A 20,692-nucleotide genomic window follows, 5' to 3' on the forward strand; every position below is an offset into this window, starting at 1 on the left:
TAGACGGGGAGCAGATCAAAGATAGCAGATATTGCCTTCCTGAGTTGCAGTGAAACAGATTGAAGCCGTCAAGAGGCTATTTAAAGAAGATCAAGGATCAAGAACTCAAGACTCGGCGAGTCCAGGCAAAATTGGTCTTTTTATAGTCTTTGCTCTGTTCACGTTCAACGACAACAAGCAAAGAGGGGCAACTGTACAGCCCAAATTTTGCCCGGGCCAAAAAGCCCAACATCTAAAAACCCAACAGCCCAAAACCCAACAACCTCCAAAGCCCAATCACCTAAACCCTAATGGCCCATTTATGAAATAAAAAAAATAAATAAAAATCCAAATATCTTCACTCCAACCACCCCACTAAACCACTCCACTAAACCACTCCAACCACCCCACTAAACCACCCCAACCACCCCACTAAACCACTCCACTAAACCATCCCAACCACTCCACTTGCCTACAAAAAAATTAGTTGTAAAATTTGGCTATAAAAGCCATTCAAGACTATGTTAGCAAAGGAGGATTTTTTTTTTTGGAAAGGCTAGTTTTTGGAGATTAATCAAAAGATCAAAGTAAAAGAGGTTTCTTTTGTCTATTCTCATCTTAAGTTCTTTGTTTGTTTATTGTTTTTCTTTCAATTTTATTTTGTTTTTTATACGGAAGTAAAAATAAAAGTAAGAAGCTTACCCATATTTTCATTACCGAAAAAGTTTTTTTTTGAGGTCCGGCCGCCGTGTACGGTGGTGCTGACGGCGGCCCGTGGAGGTCCGTGACCAGAGCAAAGCAGGACCAATGGTCGGATTTAGAAGGGAGGGAGAGAGTGTTATTTTTAATTTTGTTATTATTTTCTATTATTATTATTACTAATACCACTATTATCATCATTATTACTATTATATTATAATACATTTTCATTATTATTACTATTGTGGTTTTACTATTATTATTATATTTTCTTTTTTTTGTATTTACTTATACGTTATTATTTTTTATATTAACTAATTTAATAAATATATATTTTTTAGCATATTTATTTTATTTACATATCATTACTTTTTTTATTATTATTTCATCATCTATTCTACTTATAGTTTTTTAGATAGTTCCAAACATTTAGCTTATTCATTATTTCCCTTTCTTATTATTTGTTCGACTCATTTATCTTACCTTTGTATTTATCGTTACTATTCATATTTGTGTTTATGTTTATCTTGTTATAGTTATTGATTTTTATTTGTTATGCGTTCTTTATTATCTCGTTCCATCACGAATTTAGGTTTTATCTAACCCAATAATAATTCTTTCATAAAAATAAATATTCCGTATTTGATAATTCGAGACAATCATGCCCTAACTTACTGGGTTTCGACTTTTCTCATTTAATCTAAATACGAATACTCTTTTAAATTGCAATACGAGTTTTGAATAATACTTATTTTCGGAAGTACGAGGTGTTGTGCCCTAACTTACTGGGTATAACACTTCGTTACCTCGAAGTAAGAATTTGTTTTAAAATAAAGGCAGTATTCGGTATTAGGAAATTCGAGAAAACATGCCCTAACTTACTAGGTTTCGACTTTTCTTGTTTATCCTAAATAACCGAACAACCTTTTAAAAAAAATTAGAATATATGAATTTTAAATAAAGGCAAGCTCATTTTCAAAGTTTGAGATGTCGTGTCTTAACTTACTGGGTGTGACATTTTATTACTTCGAGATGAGAGAGTCTTTAACGTTTGTTTTAATCTATTCGGTCATTTTCAAATTAGCGTTTTTACGAAGACGGATCGTATTTCAATGTCTTTCAAGCTTTCAATTTTCGACACTAAGATATTAATTAATCAACTAGGTACCAATTTTTGGGTGCTACGAGGGTGCTAATCCTTCCTAATGCATAACCGACTCCCGAACCTATTTTCTTGATTTACGTGGACCAAAATCGTTGTTTAAATAAATCAAACCATTTATTAAAAACAACCACTTTTACAAGGTGATCCAATCACACCTAAAAAGATTGATGGCGACTCTCGTTTTCGTTTTTCTCCAAGTCGATACCCGTTTTTTTTTTAAAATGGTTATGATATGTACCGTATGGGAAAACATTCAGTACCGTGAAAGGAATCGCTCCGTTTGTATTAAGCTTTGAAGGAACAATTCGGGGGTCCTTTTCATCTAACAATACTTTATCCCCGACCTTAAATTACTTTGTTTTATCCCTACGCTCATCATGGCGTCGCTTTGATTCATCATGTACTTTTGATTTCTCCTTGACATGTGTTCGCCATTTGTTTAATTCATCGATCTGAAGCATTCGTTCTTCGTTAGTCGCTCTGTTTTTGTCAAATGGATTAGAATGTGGCTCCATTATATTCTTTCTAGGGGTTTCTTCAAAAGAAGTTTAAGCCATAATGTTATTCATATCAACAGAACTTGTATAGCCATCTTACTTACTAGATAATTTAGTCGAATCACAAGCTTGGAGAGTAATCGTGTAATCTCCTACACGAAGTATTAGTTCTCCTATGCCAATATCAATGATAGTCCTAGCAGTTGCTAAAAAGGGTCGTCTTAAAATTAAAGGCACGTCACTATCCTCTTCCATATATAAAACAACAAAATTAATTGGGATTATAAATTTATCAATTTTGACTAGCACATTTTCAATGATACCCCTAGGAAACCTAATTATTTTATCAACCAGTTGAATGCTCATCCTAGTTTGTTTTGGTTTCCTAAGGCCTAGTTGTTTAAACATTTTATAGGGCATAACATTAATGCTCGCCCCTTAAATCAGCTAAAGCATTGTTAACATTCAAACTACCAATTAAACAAGGAATTGTAAAACTCCCTAGATCTTTCAGTTTGTTGAGTAACTTGTTTTGTAGAATAGTTGAGTAGACTGCATTTAACTCCACATACGATGACTCATCTAACTTCCATTTATTTGTCAGAAGTTCTTTTAAAAATTTAACTGCGTTTAGCATTTGTGAAAGAGCTTCAATGAACGGTAAGTTAATATGTAATTTTTTAAGTAGTTTAAGGAATTTACCGAATTGTTTGTCTGTGTGGTCTTTCATTTTTGCATTAGAATGTGGTACAAGAGGTTTATATTCTTTGTTTACCAACTTTTGTGTGCCGTGATTCATCTCATCGTTACCATTACTTACCACAGCTTCGTTCCTCATTTCAAATTTAGATTCAACTAACCCTTCTTCGTCGCGCACAGTGATGGAATGGAGTTGCTCCCTTAGGTTAGTTTCTGTGTTATTAGGTATGCTACCTTGTGATCGTTCAAAAATCAACTTAGCGAGCTATCCTATTTGAGTTTCGAGCCCTTGAATTGATGCTTGCTGATTCTTAAGCACTGTTTCGATATTCTGAAAACAAGTTTCTGACACCGAGATGAATTTTGTGAGCATCTCTTCGAGGTTTGGTTTCTTCTCTTGTTGATAAGGTGGTTGTTGAAAACTTGGAGGATGCTGTGGTTTTTGACTCTACGAGAAATTAGAATGGTTCCTTCAACCTGCATTAAAAGTGTTACTATACGAATTATTTTGAGGTCTAGAATTATTATCTATATAGTGGACTTGTTCCTTCTCTTTGCTAGGGTTGAAGGATGGATAATCTGTGTTGTGCACTCTTCTTCCATTTGAATCACACCTCATCACTAGATGTACCTGAGTAGAACCATACAAACCATCAATCTTTTTATTTAAAAGTTTTACCTGGTTAGATAGTATAGTGACCGCGTTGAGGTTGAAAACACCAACTATTTTTGTCGGCTTTGTTCTCATGACTTGCCACTGATAGTTACTCAGTGGCATCTCTTCAATAAATTTATAAGCCTCTTTAGGTGTTTGTTGTTTAAAGTTCCACCAGCAGATGCGTCGATAAGTTGCCTTGTTAAGGGGTTCACACCATTATAAAAAGTCTGAACCTGCAGCCATAGAGGTAACCCATGATGAGGACACCTTCTTAATAAGTCATTGTATCTCTCCCATGCATCATAAAGAGTTTCTAGATCCATCTGTACAAAAGAAGAGATATCATTCCTTAATTTAGCCATTTTAGCCGATGAAAAATATTTAAGTAAAAATTTTTCGGTCATTTGTTCCCAAGTAGTGATTAATCCTCGTGGTAACAAGTTCAACCACTGTTTAGCCTTGTTCCTTAATGAAAAGGGAAATAACCGAAGGCGAATGGCATCGTCAGAAACACCATTAATCTTAAATATGTTGCAGAATTCCAGAAAATTTACTAAATGAGTGTTTGGATCCTCGTCCTGCAAACCATCAAACTGAACAAACTGTTGTATCATTTGAATCGTGTTAGGTTTTAGTTCAAAATTATTTGTAGAAACAACAGGTCCAACTATACTCGATTCAGTTCATGTTAAAGTAGGTTTAGCATAATCATACATAGTACGAGGAGCGGGATTCTGATCTACTGGATTTGCAGCAACCACAGGAGGCAGCGGATTATTCTGATTTTCATCCATCTCCTCGGTATTAGTGTGAATATTGCCCCCTCGCTCTTCCTCTATGTATTGTAGACTTCGCCTTATTTCTCTTCAATTTCTGCGAGCTGTGCTCTCGATCTCACTATCAAAAAGCAAAGGTCCTGATGGGTTTCTTCTAATCATAAACTATAAAAACCTGCCAGAAGTAAATAAAAGAAAATTTAGTAATTAAATTGAAACAAAAATAAAAAATGGATAAAGTAATAAAAATTAAGCGTTCCTAAGATCTTAGTTCCCCGGCAACGGTGCCAAAAACTTGATGGTCGTGAAACTAACTCAAAATTCGACTAAGGCAAGTGCACCTATCGAACAGTAGTATAGCTATGGTGAGACCGGGAATATCATATACACGAGGACTAAAAGTACTAGTAATTACTATCTTTTTATTATCTAGCTTAACAATTAAGAGAGTGTTTTATCTAAGACTAATTATCTAATTAACTAAGATTATGACAAAGATTAAGGTTGGAAAATACTTTTGGAAAACCGATGGAAAAGACAATACCCAAGGAAGAATCCACCTAAACTTCACTTATCACTTCTGAATTAGATGATTTATTCACTTGAATTAATCCGTAGAAATCCTTGATTTATGTTAATATCTCTCTCGAGACTAAGAATAACTGACTCTAGGTTGGTTAATCGAAATCTCTTTCTAATTAAAACCCCTATTGTCGTATTAACTCGATCTATAGATTCCATTATTAGATTTGACTCTAATCCGGCAGATTTATGTCGTCCTATCTCTAGGATTGCATGCAACTCCGCTTAATTATGAATGATCTACTCTTAAATAGGGACTTTTGCTCCACTGAATAAGCACATCAAAACCTAAATTAATATCCTGGAATATTAAAGCAAGGGTTAAAACTCACAATTAAGAATAAGAACAAGTATTTATCATATAATTCAAATAGTAATAAGATTCGTCTTAGGTTTCATCTCCCTTAGGTATTTAGGGAGTTTAGTTCATAATAATGGAAAACATCTCAATATTGGGAAAACAACAAAACATAAAGAAACCCAAAGAACTTCTAGGGAAATTGAATGGAGATCTTCAGTCTTGAAGTAGATCCTACTTCCGAGCTGATTCTGATGGCTATCCTTAAATATTTTCTGCCTTCCACTCTGCGTGTCCTCTTTGATCTTCTTCAAGGGTGTTTATATAGGCTTTGGAATGCCCAAAATAGCCTAAAATTACCCTTTTCTGAATAGAATTAGACTTTGGCTCGACAGGGACACGGCCGTGTGCCACGCCCGTGTGAAGGTGCTCAGGCCGTATGCAATTCTGACTTGGTTTAATGTCGACACGGCCATGCCACACGGGCGTGTGGCCTGCTCATGTGTCACACACGGGCGTGTGGTTTACCAATGTGAAAATGCTTAGGCCGTGTGAAACACTGAAGTAGGCCCAATTTGTCCGTTTTTGGCCTGTTTCATGCTCTTTTTGCTAAACCGTATACTAAATCATCCAAAAATATGCCAAGCATAGGATAAAAATATGTATATATTATGGTTTATCAGAATTACCCTGATGAAACTTCATAAATGTAACAGCCTAATTTTCAGTGGTGTCGGAATAGTGATTCAAGATCACTAAATCAGACAAATGAGTAGGAAATATTATTAATTTAGTGAGTATAAGTTAAATGTGAAGTTAGGAAAAATTTTGAAGTAGTGAATAGTGTACTAAAAATAAATATTAAAATAATTAGAATCGAAAACGAGGTATCGAGACCTCGAGAATTTTAAATCGAGCCATAAATATTTTTATAAATATTTATGGAGTGTTAATAAGTCAGCGTTAAAGTTTCGTCAAGAAATTTTAAAGTTCTGATAGTTAATTGAACAAAAAGGACTAAATTGTATTAAATACAAAATTGTGGGAAATGATTAAATAGCTTAAATGATAAAAGAAAGAGAGTTTAAAAGGAAAATAGACCCAAGGTCTCTTTGGGCGGACGGCAATGGCATGAAATCAGCAAGAAAATAAGGAGAATTAAGGGAAAAATTGGAAAATTACAAAATTTACTTAATAAAGCTAGGACTAAAGTGGAATTATCTAGATTTCTCTTTATTTTTCTGCATTCTCATCAGCAAAAACACCATGGAAGAGTTCCCTTAAGCTGTTTTTTCATATTTTTACTTCAAGTAAGTTCAATTCTTGATTTTTTCTTGAATTTTTTGTGTTTTTGTGACTTTTACAACTAGGTCCACTTGTTAAATTCATTAGTTTTTGATTCTATGAAAGAAATTGAAAGTTGCTATGAATATTTTATGAAAGTATATGATGATTTGGCATGGAATTAGAGCTTTAAATTGTTTATATGCTGATTTTATTGAAAGAATTGAATAGAAAGTGAATGTTTGAGACCTAATTGTAAAAGAGTTTGATGTTAGAGTTTTATGTAGAAATTCTGAATTTTAATAGTTATGAAATAACTTATAATGTCTAGGAAAAGTATTAATTGAGAAAATTATCTTAATTGAGGGGTTAATTGAGTAAGGACTGAATTGTATGAATTGTGAACTTTGGGGCAAAATGGAAATCAACATTTTGCACTAAAACTGTTTAGGACAGCAGCAGTAGTCTAACTTTTAAAAATCACCAAAAATTGTAGAAATGAAATTAGAGGATAGATAAAATATGAAATTAAAGCTTATTGAGTCTAGTTTGTTATAGAAGAAATGATGTAAGCAATGGAATTGTAAATCATGAGATATGATAAATTTTGTGAGATAAGGTTAGAATGATTTTGGGTTCCCCTGTTCTGACTTTGTAAAATCATAAAAAAATTGGATAAAAATAATTAGGGGCTTAAATTTATATGTTTAGAATCCTGAATGAGTCTATTTTCAATAGAAACAAATAGGAACATCATTCAAATCCTGTACAAGGAGATAATTAATTTTTAGTGAAGAAGGGTCGGAACTGTCAGACAGCAGAACAGGGGAGACTTCAATGAATAAACTGTATTAATTGGCCCAACCAAAAATTATGAAATTTTTATGGTAAGCATATATGTGAGTCTAGTTTTAGGAAAAATTAGCAGATCTTAATTTGGAGTTCTGTAGCTTCAGATATAAATAATTTAGTGACTATGACACTGGTGGATAGCTTGAATATTCACATAAGTAATTAGTGAAAATTATGGATAAAGTTACTTACAAGTGTGTTATTTATACCAAGGATGTGGATGGAGAGGAGGGGGAGGAAAAAATATATGAATGACTCCTGTATAAATTGATCACATGTCCGATTATAATCGATAAGTGTTGGATTAGAAATGATATAAAGTTTTATTTGGAATATTTATTATGAAATTATGATTATCGTTATAATACAAAAATTGAACTTGTGAGTTTATATGGCTAAATTTTGGTGATTATTTGTTAATTTTATGAATTTCATGATGTGTTATTTCATATGTATTGATGATAAAATCGTGAATAATGTAAAAGCATGAAAATTGAATAAATGATCAAATTGAGCATTTCAGTTCAGTGACAAGATTAATTGAAGGAAAAGACCATGGTTGGACCATGGCAACAAGTGATAAGTGATAGCTTCGGCTACACTTATCTGATCAAGGACAAATGACAAGTGAAAAGTGGTAGCTTCGGCTACCTGATCAGTGAAAAGTGGTAGCTTCTGCTACCTGATCAGTGAAAAGTGGCAGCTCCGGTTACCTGATCAGTGAAAAATGGTAGCTCCGGTTACCTGATTAGTGAATAGTGGTAGCTTCGGCTACAAGTGACAAGTGATTTCCGTATAAGACCATATTTGGGATATGGCATCGGTGTGATATATGCTACTGTATAAGACCATATCTGGGATATGGCATCAGTGAGATATGTGATACGTGTATGACCATAGCTGGGCTATGGCATCGATATGTGATATGTGATTACGTGTAAGACCATAGCTGGGCTATGGCATCGATATATGAATATGTGTAAGATCATAGCTGGGCTATGGCATCATTATGTGAAGATGTGTAAGACCATAGTTGAACTATGGCATCGAGAAAACGAAGTACTCAATTCCGTAAGACGTTCACTAATTTGATATGTATTGATAATTCAAACGTATTAATGAATAAAGTTCCGACATGGAATAAATTGAATACGAGACAAATAATTATGAAATTGAACTTGGAATTCATGAAAATGACGGTTATTGATATATGGAGACATGAGACATTGGTATATGAATATGGAAAATGTTTGATAAATGTGTTTATTCATAATTATGGAATTATATACCTCATGTTTACTACTTGCATAAAGATGATATTTCAAATACTTTAGTTATTTAAGCTTAAATATGAAACAGTATGAAATCAAGATAAGTTGTTATAAAAATATATTTAGATTACAGAGATATGGCTGATATATGTTGTATGATTACATAACGTGAAATTGTGTATATATATGAGAAATTTAATGAGAAATAAGCCCATACACATTTCTTGTTATTTATATGAAGTGTACGACTGACAAGGGTGATGAAGTTATAAACAGAGAGTTACACGGGTTGAAAACACGGGCGTGTGACTCTCCAAAGTGTGAAAATTTTCTAAGTGTTGCAAAAGTTTCATATGTTTACGGTTTGGTCCCGAGCCACCCTGAATGTATGTTTTGGGCCCCATAGGCCCATATAAGAGACCTTAAATATATGTATGAAAGTTTTTAATTTAGAATAAATTTTATGGATGATTTTTACATGATTGATCATATTAAGTTCGGTAATGCCTCCCACCCTATTCTAGGCTCGAAATAGGGGTAGGGGGTGTTACAATAAATGTATCATACACATGGTTAGAGGTTGATTTCCAATGATTCCAATATCCAACATTTGTTGTGGGCTCGAAGATACATGTGACATAAGTTTAGCTTGGAAAAGTAACCTGATGCTGTTTTATAGGTTTAGCTTGGACAAGTAATCTTATATGTATATACAGAATTGACCAACTCTCTGATATGTCGATAAAGGTTTAGCCCGAATGGGTAACCTGACACTAACATATGTTCTGCTTGAACAAGCAACCCGAGGTGTTTAAAGGTTTAGCTTGAATGGGTAACCTAACCAGTACATTACAACTTTGGCCAAACTACTTGATGTGTTAATAAAAGTTTTACCCCGGATGGGTAACTTGATGTTGGAAAAACAGGTTTGGCAAAGCAGCGAAAAATAGTTTTAAAGAAAAAATAAAGATTTTAATTTTTTTTCAAAAACTAGAACTTATTTGTGATATCTAAAGTAATTAACACTTAGTCAAAATTGTACATTTTCAATTTGTTTAGGATAAACGCTTCGAGTAGTCTTCTCCACTATTCTCAAACTCACGTCTGCTGAGTGTGGGCTCATTTCGAATCAGAAATTTTTTTCAAAAAATTACCAGTGGGGTAATTTCGTAAATTCTCTAAACTCTGAGGTCAAGTTGTAAATATGAAAAATATTTCAAAAATTTTCTGAAATAATTTTTTCAAATAATTTTCTCTCTACAACTTTTACTTTAATTCAAATGTGTGAAAAATAATGACTCATAACTCTTTTTATATGAGGAGCAATTATAATTAAACTTAATCACTTTAATATTAAATTAAATTAAATATTTATCTTTTAGAAAAAGATAAATATTTAATTTAATATTAAAACTATTAAAATAATATTATTTTTGGAATAGTTAATTTGAAATCAAATTATCCGGTAGAGTCCCAGTAGGAGTGTAATTTTTCCACTACTTAACCACCGAATAGTCACTGCCACCAATCATCTACCAGCCACTAGAATGTCGTTGTTGCAGTAGCCGACACCGCAATGCTCGATGGTGCAGACACGGTACCCTCACAGTACCCTGAGTCGATTTGGTCCGGGCTAATGACTGCCCGACCGGTCTGGTCTAGCCACCGATTGGACCGTCAGCCCGATTTCAGATACCAGGCCTGGTTTGACTAGTTATTGGGTCTCGATCTCAATTTTGGGTTCTCGATCCCAATTTTTTATCTCAAGTCCAATTTTTAAGTTCAATTACCTATTGGGCCAATTGTCTAACTTGCAAATTAACTTCCAAAAATATCATATTAATTTTAATTGATTTGATTAATTTAATTTTACTTGATCAAAATTAATTTTTCTAAAAATCACTTAGATTTTCCAAATTAATTTTTCAAAAAAAATTCTTTAATCAAATTCTCTAATTGAACAATTCTCACGACCACCTAATTTAATTCCACATCGAATAAATCGACTCAATTAAATTATTCCCAAAGTCGTAGAATTTTCTTCTGATTCAAATGCAATTAAGTCAAGCTTTTGTTGAGTTAGCGAAAGGACCAATCGGATATATACAATTAGGCTCTAGTGTGCAATTATGTCCAGAAGCATCATTCTGATAATTCGCAATTACTTTATCATGAAGTTAGTCCATAAGAAGTACCATGATTGAAAACTCCTTATTGTATACTCTTTAAGAAAGCAATTCATCCAACTAATTTGTCCAATGGCCTTGTCATGTGTGTGTTACCCTCATATGATATCATTGATTCTTTTGAGTTAAATTTGTTCACTCAACACAATCATATTTTATCTCATTGTCACCATTGTATTTTCTTAATGATTAATATGATCATTGTCAACAAATGACAGTGATAAATTGCTCGTTCGAGAACTAGCAACACGTGGCCACGTTCCATATTTATCAATCCACACGATGCCAATGAGGGAATATCATTAACTCTTTAATTGAGTTATTAATTCCATTGTTGCTAGTAAAGTCATGCCATAGACAAGTTATGTACCCAACATACTGGCTATAAGCTTGATCATCTTTAGAGCATAAGCCTTCACTTTTATCAAAGCACATGAGTTGCACACGATGATCAATTATTAACTCGGGATTTAAGTAAATCACAGCATGAATGTCACAAGTAAATTAATTCACAAATGAATTCAGAATTAATTCATCTTGGGTCCAGTCCAATGTATCATTCTACCATTGAATACATCTATATTACTACCGGTGGAGTCAACTACTCCGATGGCCAAGACTATTCATCTCCCCAATTGTATACGACATAATAATCTTTCTAATTATTTGAATGAACACTCATTTTGATTTTTTTACGGGATTACAGACTCGTTTAGATTATCTACTGAAGTAAGTTATCTTTCTCGCAATGTAAATGTTTTTACAGTGCCACTTATCATCAATTTGAACTTAGACAATTAATGAGTTAATATTTTTTGTCACGGTTTTGCTATGCATGCAAAACATGAAAAACAGAAACACAAAAAACATAATAGTGAAATGTGAAATTAACTTTATTTATTTATTCATTGTTCAAATAAATATAAAACAATTACATGTTTACTACAATATGAGCACATTTCCCAACAGTTTGAACAGGTTCAAATGATGTCAAAAGCATTCCTTAGCCTATTTGATTGTTTTGTTTGAAGTAAGTACCAAATAGCCAAAGTTGGCCAAAAACAGGTTTCTTGTCCGATGTTGATCTTCTCTCATCACAACATTGGCCAACAGATTGTGACATCCCAACGTTGAGTGGTCTGATGTCATGAAGTGACATTTTGTTTGGCGACATCAGAATGTGGAGAAAATATCGTTAGGACGTCGACCTTATATTTTTCAAACTTTGTAGTTTGGTCTTTATTTAATCCCGAGTTAACTTTAGAGCTCATGAAAGCTCGTAGCTCGGGAAATATTTAAATTTGTTCTAAATGAATTGTATTATGATTGGTAATGATTTTCGATTTGAATTATCTGTTAAAGTTCTATAACTATTCCATTTTGTACTGTAGCATTTTGTAGCTTAGTATCGAAAATCGAGACGGGCTAGGGGTGTTACATGGTACTTTAGTTTGACTTTAATATTCAATGTAGTGCCAAAAATGTTTTTGTGTTCAAGTTGGTAACTAAGTTTGGCTTCTATTACACAAAATGTGCCATTAGACAAAGAAGTTAACTTTTTTTTTTCCAATGAATATTTGACATGTGATAAATCCAAAATTTGACATGTAGCTATGATATGTCATCATCCAAAAATCTATGAAAAAGAAAAAAGAAAAAAGAAACATACATATTAAAAACTTATTTGTATATGTTTTATAAAAAGACAAATAAAAAAATTATAAATGTTATGAATATCTTATTAAGTGGATGTCCATCATGATCAAGATAAAGTTTTGATGTACTTTAAATTCTAATAGTTATTAGAATTAGATCTCTACTTCTTTTATACTTCTTATGCCTGTAAATAGAGACTCTGATAAAGCATTGTAATAACCCTTTTTTAATCAATAAAGTACATTCTATATTGCTTTCATATTTTATTTGTTCTTTATTCTCCCTATTTCTCTTTATTTTATAACATGTTATTAGCACAAATATTTTTGAACTATCTCATACCTTTTAGCGATGGCGATGATGTTAAAGAGCTTCAGGTATATTTTACTATGTTTTATTTATTTTTTATTATAATTGGAGACTAATTATGACAACATTAATAGATAGATTATGATTTAAAATCCACGCTGTTTGCGATGGTGATTATGAAATAAAGAATATATTGGGATGTTTATAAGTTCATCCTAGTAAATCTATTGCATTCCCCGAAGTGAATGTAAACATAAAAAAAAATAAAAGATATACTCATGGACCACTAAAAGTGGGAACATAGTAATAAATAAGAGAACAATGAGAGTTCTCAGGATAACTTTTCAAATGGTAAAGATAACTTATGTTATCAATGTGATATGAAAAATTATTGGCCACATATGTAGCGTATGCCCAAATATTTTGTTTATGTTAATATTCTTTGAGGAATAATATGAAAATGTAGTAATGAATTCTATCATTACAGATAGAAAATATTTATCTTATTTGGTACAAAAATAAACAAATATTATTCCAATATTTGATAATAAAAAATTAGTTGAAAGCTCCAAAAGAGCTAATATATCACTATCTAAAAAACACAAAACTTGTGATTGTGATGGTTAATCCATTGGTTTTAAAAGATATTTATAGTGGATCTCATAATAATAGTGAATGAGGAAAATATTATATCTCATATGAATAAATAAAGGGGACTGGGTTACTAATGAATAAGATTCATTCTCAAAGTTTGCTATTAATAAATTTTTGGGCATTTGAAGATTTTGACATATTCCTTAAAGTGAATCTTGCATACAATTATTAGAAAATTATATTTATTGACTTGGTGGCATTATAGACTTCATATTGATTTAGACATTTCCAGTAGTAAATGTCACAATAGTACTTATATGTGTTTATTACTTGGTGTGACCAATTAGACTATCCTGGATCTTATATGATGTGAAAATTAATTGAGAATTCATATAGACATCCATTAAAGAACCAGAAGATTCTTTAATTTAAAGAATTCTCATTTGTTGGTTGTTCTCAATAAAATTTGGTTCTTAGAAACTTACTAGCTAAAGTTAAGATTTAATGTCTTGCATTTCTGAAATGAATATGGGCACATTCATCCACCATGTGGATGGTTTTGATATTATATGATTTTGGTAGATGCATCTACAAAATAATCACATGCGTTATCAACTCACAACTTTCTATTTCAGCATGAGATTCATGCTTGTATTGATTTACATATTGTATGCATCAAGCCAATAAATTATAAATACTCCCCATTACAATTGGTTTTTGGTCAAGAGCCAAATATTTTCCATCTTACAATTTTTGGATGTGCGGCATATGTTTCAACTGCTCCACCACAATGCATAAGTCATAATAAGAGATTGGGAATATATATTTATATGAGTCTTCTTATAATATTTTTGAGTAATTAATTCGAGATTTAATTGTGACATGAGTTGTCAGTTTTTTCCCAACATTAGGGGGAGAGAAATAATAACTTGTAATGAGTTAGGGGGCCGGAGAGTAATTGAACCAGAAGTTCAATAAGGATAACCTATTACAAGTTAACTGTTAGATGTATTTACAACCTTAATGAGAATAACCAAGTGTTATATACCATCTAATATTTTAATTTAAATGAAAGTCCTAGTAGGACAATCAATTAGAATAAATAATAGATTGATCGGTTCCAAATATGAAAATTATTCTAGATGGTCATATAGTGGAGGTGAGTGCTCCAAAAGAGACCCAAGACATAACTAATAGGTAAAACTTTAGAAGAGATTTAGGTACCTGAAAGTGAATTTTAAAATAATGAAAATAATAGATCTCAATAAGTTATGTTAATTCGAGAAAATGTGGAACCGAATAATAAAAGTGGTCGACATGATTTTGCAGGCAATATTATCATTGAAATAATGAAATAAAAGGAGGATATTGAATAAATCTATTGATAAATATAGATATGGAATAAATTGATCAAAATAGAAAGGCACAACTCAAGTACAATTAAATTTGTGGAGTTTTTGGACCAGTAGTCCAAATATCTAAAGGTATAAAGCCAATGAGTTTGCAAATGAAGTGGTTTTGCAAAAGCAAAATAAAAAATATAAAGTTTTTCGCTAAGTACTGGTATTGATTATGAAAAGAAATAATATTCTTTTGTGGTGGATGCAATAACCTTTAGATATGTTATTAAATTGACAATTTCATAAAAGATTTAAGTTGCGTCTAATGGTTGTTGTTACAACCTTTATAAATCACTATATAGTAAAGTTTATATTAAAATCCTCGAAGGATTTAGAATGCTAGAAGCATATTGAAATTATTTGGAAATTATTTATTTATATGAATTGAAATAATTTGAACATATGTGGTAAATTTGAATAGTTAAAGGAGGATTATAAAATAATCCAAAATACCTATTTGTGTTTTTATATAAGAATCATGATTAAAGTTTGTTATGATTATTGTTGAATCTCCTGAAGAGATCAAAATATATTTCCCCAAATTCCCCTCACTCATGACTTTTAAAAGAATGGTAATATAAATGCTTAGCAAATATATTCAAATAGTCATTTGAAAAACTAGTATTCAAGATTGAAGATGTAGAATATGATAAAATATGTGAAGTTTTCATAAGGAGGAGTAAATACGCGTTGTACTCTTTTTTCCTTAACCAAGGTTTTGTCCCATTGAATTTTCCTGGTAAGATTTTTAATGAGGCAACATTTTATGCGTATTATAGATTATGTACTCTTTTTCCTTTATTAGGTTTTTATCCTACAAGGTTTTTTCTAATAAGGTTTTAACAAGACACATTATCTATCAATGGACATCCAATGAGGCACATTATCTACTTTAAATTCTAATAGTTATTAGAATTAGATCTCTACTTCTTTTATATTTCTTATGCCTATAAATAGAAGCTCTGATGAAGCATTGTAATCACCCTTTTTGATCAATAAAGTACATTCTATATTGCTTTTATATTTTATTTGTTCTTTATTCTCTCCATCTCTCTTTATTTTATAACTATAAAAATAAATTTTAATTATTATATAAAAAAATTAAACAACAACCATGAAAATATTCATTAAATCATGTATTCTATTTACATTTTTATAAAAATAAAATATAATTTTTACATAAAATAAAACTTTTAAATAATTTTGATTAGTTTGTCCTAAATACCATTTTATGTAATAATATCCATACTTAAAGTATCAATCTAAACGAATAAACATTTGGGTGCCACATTAAGCCAAACTTAATTAAGGCATCCCCTACACTCATTTTATTGTCGATAAAAGCTTAATCTTTTTAAAATTTTTGGCTGCCTTATTTCCAATCGATTAGTTAGGTATGAACATGTACAGCCACATCTATATACCTATATATATAATAGGAGGGTCCAAAGGACGTTAACATGTGTATCACTCTCTCTTTTTTATATTATAAACAAAAATGGTGAAATTTCAACTTTAGTCTTTATGTTATTCTCAAATTTAAATTATATAACAATAGTTAAATATTAATTTGAGTCTCTATATTACACTCAAATTTTAAATTTTAATTTTTAAACTTTAATTTTTTTAGCATAATTTGATATCTCATTTTTTACAATGCCATTTATTAGCCCAAATACTTTATTTTGATTATAATGTCGATGTAACTCTTAAGAGTTGCTAACACTATTAAAATTATTTGTTAAATTCAAGTCCATTGCAAATATTTTTTTTTGTTACATAATTATTAAATGAGTATTTTTTTAATTTTAAAATGTCACATCAATGAATTTAACAGATGCATTTAATGGTATTAACAAATGAATTTAAATTTTTTAATTTAAAAAATAGAGGAATTGGATTCCTAAAAATTAAAAATACTAAAGCTAAATTTCAAATATATAAAAAACACAAATATTTAAAGTATATTTTAATACTCAATTATTTACTCTATATTTAAAGCATAGTGAAGCATAATAAAATCCCTGGTAAGATTGAAAGGACCTTCTTCCATGCTCTTTTTTTATCTTCATTTACAAAAATGGTTTAATTTCAACTTTAGTCTTTCTATTATACTTAAATTTGAAATTTAATCATTATATTTTAATTTTTTAATATACTTTAGTTTTATATTTTTATAATGTTATTAATTAGTCTAAATGATTAATATAGTTAAATTTTCAATTAAAATGTAACGTGGTTATATATAATTTGAATACTTTAAGGATCTTAGAGTCAAACACATCTTTTGAATTTGTCTTGCTTTTTTTTTACATTATCAGACCATGGTCAAATTTCAATTTTAGACACTATACTATGCTAAAACTTGGTTTAAATCCATATACTTTAATTTTTGATATAATTTGGTCCCTCTACTTCTATAATGTTGTTAATTAGTCTAAATAGTTAATATTATTAACTAATAGTTACAATTTTGAAGTGATTTTCTTAAGATCATTATTCCAACAGTACATTATTCTCAACGAGTTCAAACATGTTTTTAAGAAAAAAAATTCACATTAGTATTTTCAACATAATGTTTATTACATCACTACGAAGTGAATTTTTTTAGTTTTAAAATGTCACGCTATTGAATTTAATTGAAAATTTAATGGTGGTAACAACTAAACCTTAATTTTTAATTTTGAAAAGTAGAGGAACTAAATTATAATATTTCATTAAAAAATTTAAAAAATTAATAGTTTTCATAATTTTTTAAATAAAAGTATAATTTTTATAAAACATAAATTTCTTTATAATTTTTTTTTAATAATTTTATAAACAAATAAATAAAAATCATGAAAATATTCATTAGGTCTCGTAAATTTCTTTTTACATTTTTATAAACTAAAAAAATATATATTTTACATAAAATAAATATTTAATGATTTTAATAACTTTTAATTTTTTTAGATTTTCTAATATATTCTTTAACTATCATCACATTTCAAATATTCGTTGGACCCCAAAAAAAAATTAATTATTTATTAGAGGTACTAATTTGTGTGACGGAAATTAAATTTAAGTATCCATTTAAACCAATAAAAATTCGAGTACCACATTAAATATTAAGTCAAACATAGGTATAAAATGGTATAACAATTTTTTTAATAATTAAGGCATATATCCTTTTATGTACGTTTTACTGTCGTTTAAGGACTAATCTTTTCTAGTCTTCTATAGATTTGTAGTTAGCTCTTTCGAAAATATTATTTTCAAGATTGGGGTTCATTATTGAATAGGTAGGTAGGAAGTTAGGAACATGTAGATTCACATTAGTTTATTGATTTTTCTGTGATATTAATGTTCCGAACAACTGTTTTTATCTATGGATGAGTGGTCTATATAAATGAACCCAACATAGCCCAGTGAATCACATCTTCACTCATAAACCACTGAAACCAAAAAGAAAAGAAAAGAAAAGAAAATGGTTAAGTCCGACATGGCATCTCAGTGGAGGGTACTGAGTGGCGAGAACGACTGGGATGGTTTACTCCAACCACTGAATCTCGATCTCCGCCACTACATTATTCACTACGGTCAAAGGGCTGGTTCTGTTGGTGATCTTTACAATCATAACAAACATGGTGAATTCCCCAAAGATAAGTTTTTTGCAGAGGCCGGCCTTGAAAAAGGAAATGATTTCAAGTACAGCGTCACCCACTACATTCATGCAGAGTCAGATATTGTTGAGCCCTCATGGTTTGGATTTGTGGCAGTAACAACAGATGAAGGAAAGGCTGTTCTTGGAAGGAGGGACATTTTGATTGCTTGGAGAGGAACCATACATTACACTGAGTGGATTAATGATTTAATCGCTAATCCGAAATCTGCTTCAGAATTGTTCGGGACTGGCACTGAGGCGAAGGTGCACTCCGGTTTCTTGTCTCTTTATACTGGAACAAGGTCAAATTCTGCTGTTGACAACCTCAGTGCTAGACACCAGGTAATAATAATACAGTATTATATAAGTATGATTATATATATTATCAAATTCTCTCTTATTATTATTAATCTTTTTAATACATTAATTTTTTAACAATGTTGGATCTCATAACTCGCACCGTAATCATGTGTACTTCATGCATATCTTAAAATTTATAAAATGATATTCAAAAATAAAAATAAATTCAAAAAAATTAAATAGTTAATATATTTTTTAAAAAAATTATTAAGTAGACATGAATTTAAAATAAATATTCTTTTATTATAAAAAAAACAATTTTTTTAAAGGTTGATGATCTTATTTTTAAAAGTTGGAGACAAAATTAACACACAAAAAAGGACAATAGCATAATTTATCATTATGCCTGATATATATGGTTTCATCTATGTGTTAATTATATGTGATTGATCTCATACGTAGTGCATGCACATGTAGGTTCGAGATGCCCTAAGAGAACTGATGGACAAATACAAAGACGAGGAAATAAGCATAACTGTTACAGGATTCAGCTTGGGTGGAGCATTAGCGACCCTAAATGCAATGGACATCGTTGCCAATGGATATAACAAGCCCAGCAGCTCCCTACTGGGTGCAAACAACCCGTGCATGGTGACAACTTTCACATTCGGCAGCCCTCGGGTTGGAGACTGTGGGTTCAAACAACTATTTAAGAAACTCGTTGATCATCATCATCTTCGTCTTCTAAGAATTAGAAATGCCAATGACCCGGTTCATAAATGGCCATTTTGTACCCTTACCCATGTGGGAAAAAAGTTGACCGTTTACAGCAACGAATCACCCTACTTGAAGCAGAAGTGGCTTTTCGGAACATTGGAATGTACTTCTAATCCTCGCCCGAATGATTATCATCCAAATATTGTTACCGAGGAAGAAATAATAGCCAGCAGAGGCTTGTTTTTTAACTGGGTAGCTGACTCTGTTAGTGCCCATAATATGGATGTATACCTGCATGGGATTGCGGGGGTACAAGAGGGAACGTCTGGGTTTCATTTGGAAGTTGATCTTGATATTGCACTGGTGAATAAGTATTTAGACCGCCTGAAAGAGAAGCACGGAATTCCTGACTATTGGTGGGAAGGTGAGAATCGCAAAAGAATGGTTCAAGAGGCTAATGGCCATTGGAAGGTTAAAGGTTAACATCTTAATACATAAGCTTTATGTATTTAAACCAAAGAAATAAATAAAGTCGCTAATCATTATCTTTGATTGGCCTAAACAATATTAATCGTATTTCCTATTTTACTTGTATTTTTCTCGTGTTTGGTTTGTTGGTCATGAATATTTATCTCATAATTTATGTAATAGGTTCATGATAGCATAGCAGTGATTTTCAACTATTAAGAATGTGTGAGTTGTATCGATAATTATCTTTATGTTATGTAATAATAATGACGTAATAAAAGTTATATATTGGGTAAACTCTTTAGGTGTTTTCATGACCAAACAAACCATTATACATCTCTTTATATATATATATACACACACACACCATGATAATGAGGTGAAATTATTCTACTAGTGTTTGTATTATATGTGTAAATTATGGATTTAGTCCCTATATATTTTAATTTTATCAATTAGTCTTTGTACTATTTGAATAGGTCAATTTTAGCTCATGTACTTCTTTAATTTTAAAATTTCAATCTTGAAGCAAATGACAATAATTAAATCTGTTTGGTTAAATTATGCCATTAGGTCTATACTATATGTAAAGTTATAGGTTTAACCCATGTTCTTCAATTTGATCATTCTTGGCCCCTGTATTTTTCAAAATTTGAAAT

The 20,692-nt window shown here is 30.9% G+C and overlaps 1 protein-coding gene and 1 non-coding gene across 2 annotated transcripts; both read left to right on the plus strand.

Annotated features, from left to right (window-relative positions):
• Positions 1–3,946: 3,946 nt before the first annotated feature.
• Positions 3,947–4,053, plus strand: LOC121205885 (small nucleolar RNA R71). Its single transcript, XR_005900958.1, has one exon. It is a non-coding gene; the product is annotated as a small nucleolar RNA R71 (small nucleolar RNA).
• Positions 4,054–18,309: 14,256 nt separating this feature from the next.
• Positions 18,310–20,330, plus strand: LOC107950022 (phospholipase A1-II 7). The gene is made up of 2 exons (XM_016884774.2): positions 18,310–18,890; positions 19,326–20,330. The coding sequence occupies exons 1-2, from the start codon at positions 18,372–18,374 to the stop codon at positions 20,046–20,048; spliced, it is 1,242 nt and encodes a 413-aa protein (XP_016740263.2). The 5' UTR covers positions 18,310–18,371; the 3' UTR covers positions 20,049–20,330.
• The last annotated feature ends 362 nt before the right edge of the window (positions 20,331–20,692 follow it).

The sequence above is a fragment of the Gossypium hirsutum genome, chromosome A08 (assembly GCF_007990345.1).
Source record: "Gossypium hirsutum isolate 1008001.06 chromosome A08, Gossypium_hirsutum_v2.1, whole genome shotgun sequence".
Taxonomy (NCBI): domain Eukaryota; kingdom Viridiplantae; phylum Streptophyta; class Magnoliopsida; order Malvales; family Malvaceae; genus Gossypium; species Gossypium hirsutum.

What these genes read in the sequence shown, in the direction of transcription:
- LOC107950022 (XM_016884774.2), top strand. Translation starts at nt 18,372, where the DNA reads ATGGTTAAGTCCGACATGGCATCTCAGTGGAGGGTACTGAGTGGCGAG. An exon ending in ACCTCAGTGCTAGACACCAG is followed by an intron (nt 18,891 to 19,325) that starts GTAATAATAATA and finishes ATGCACATGTAG; the next exon opens with GTTCGAGATGCCCTAAGAGA.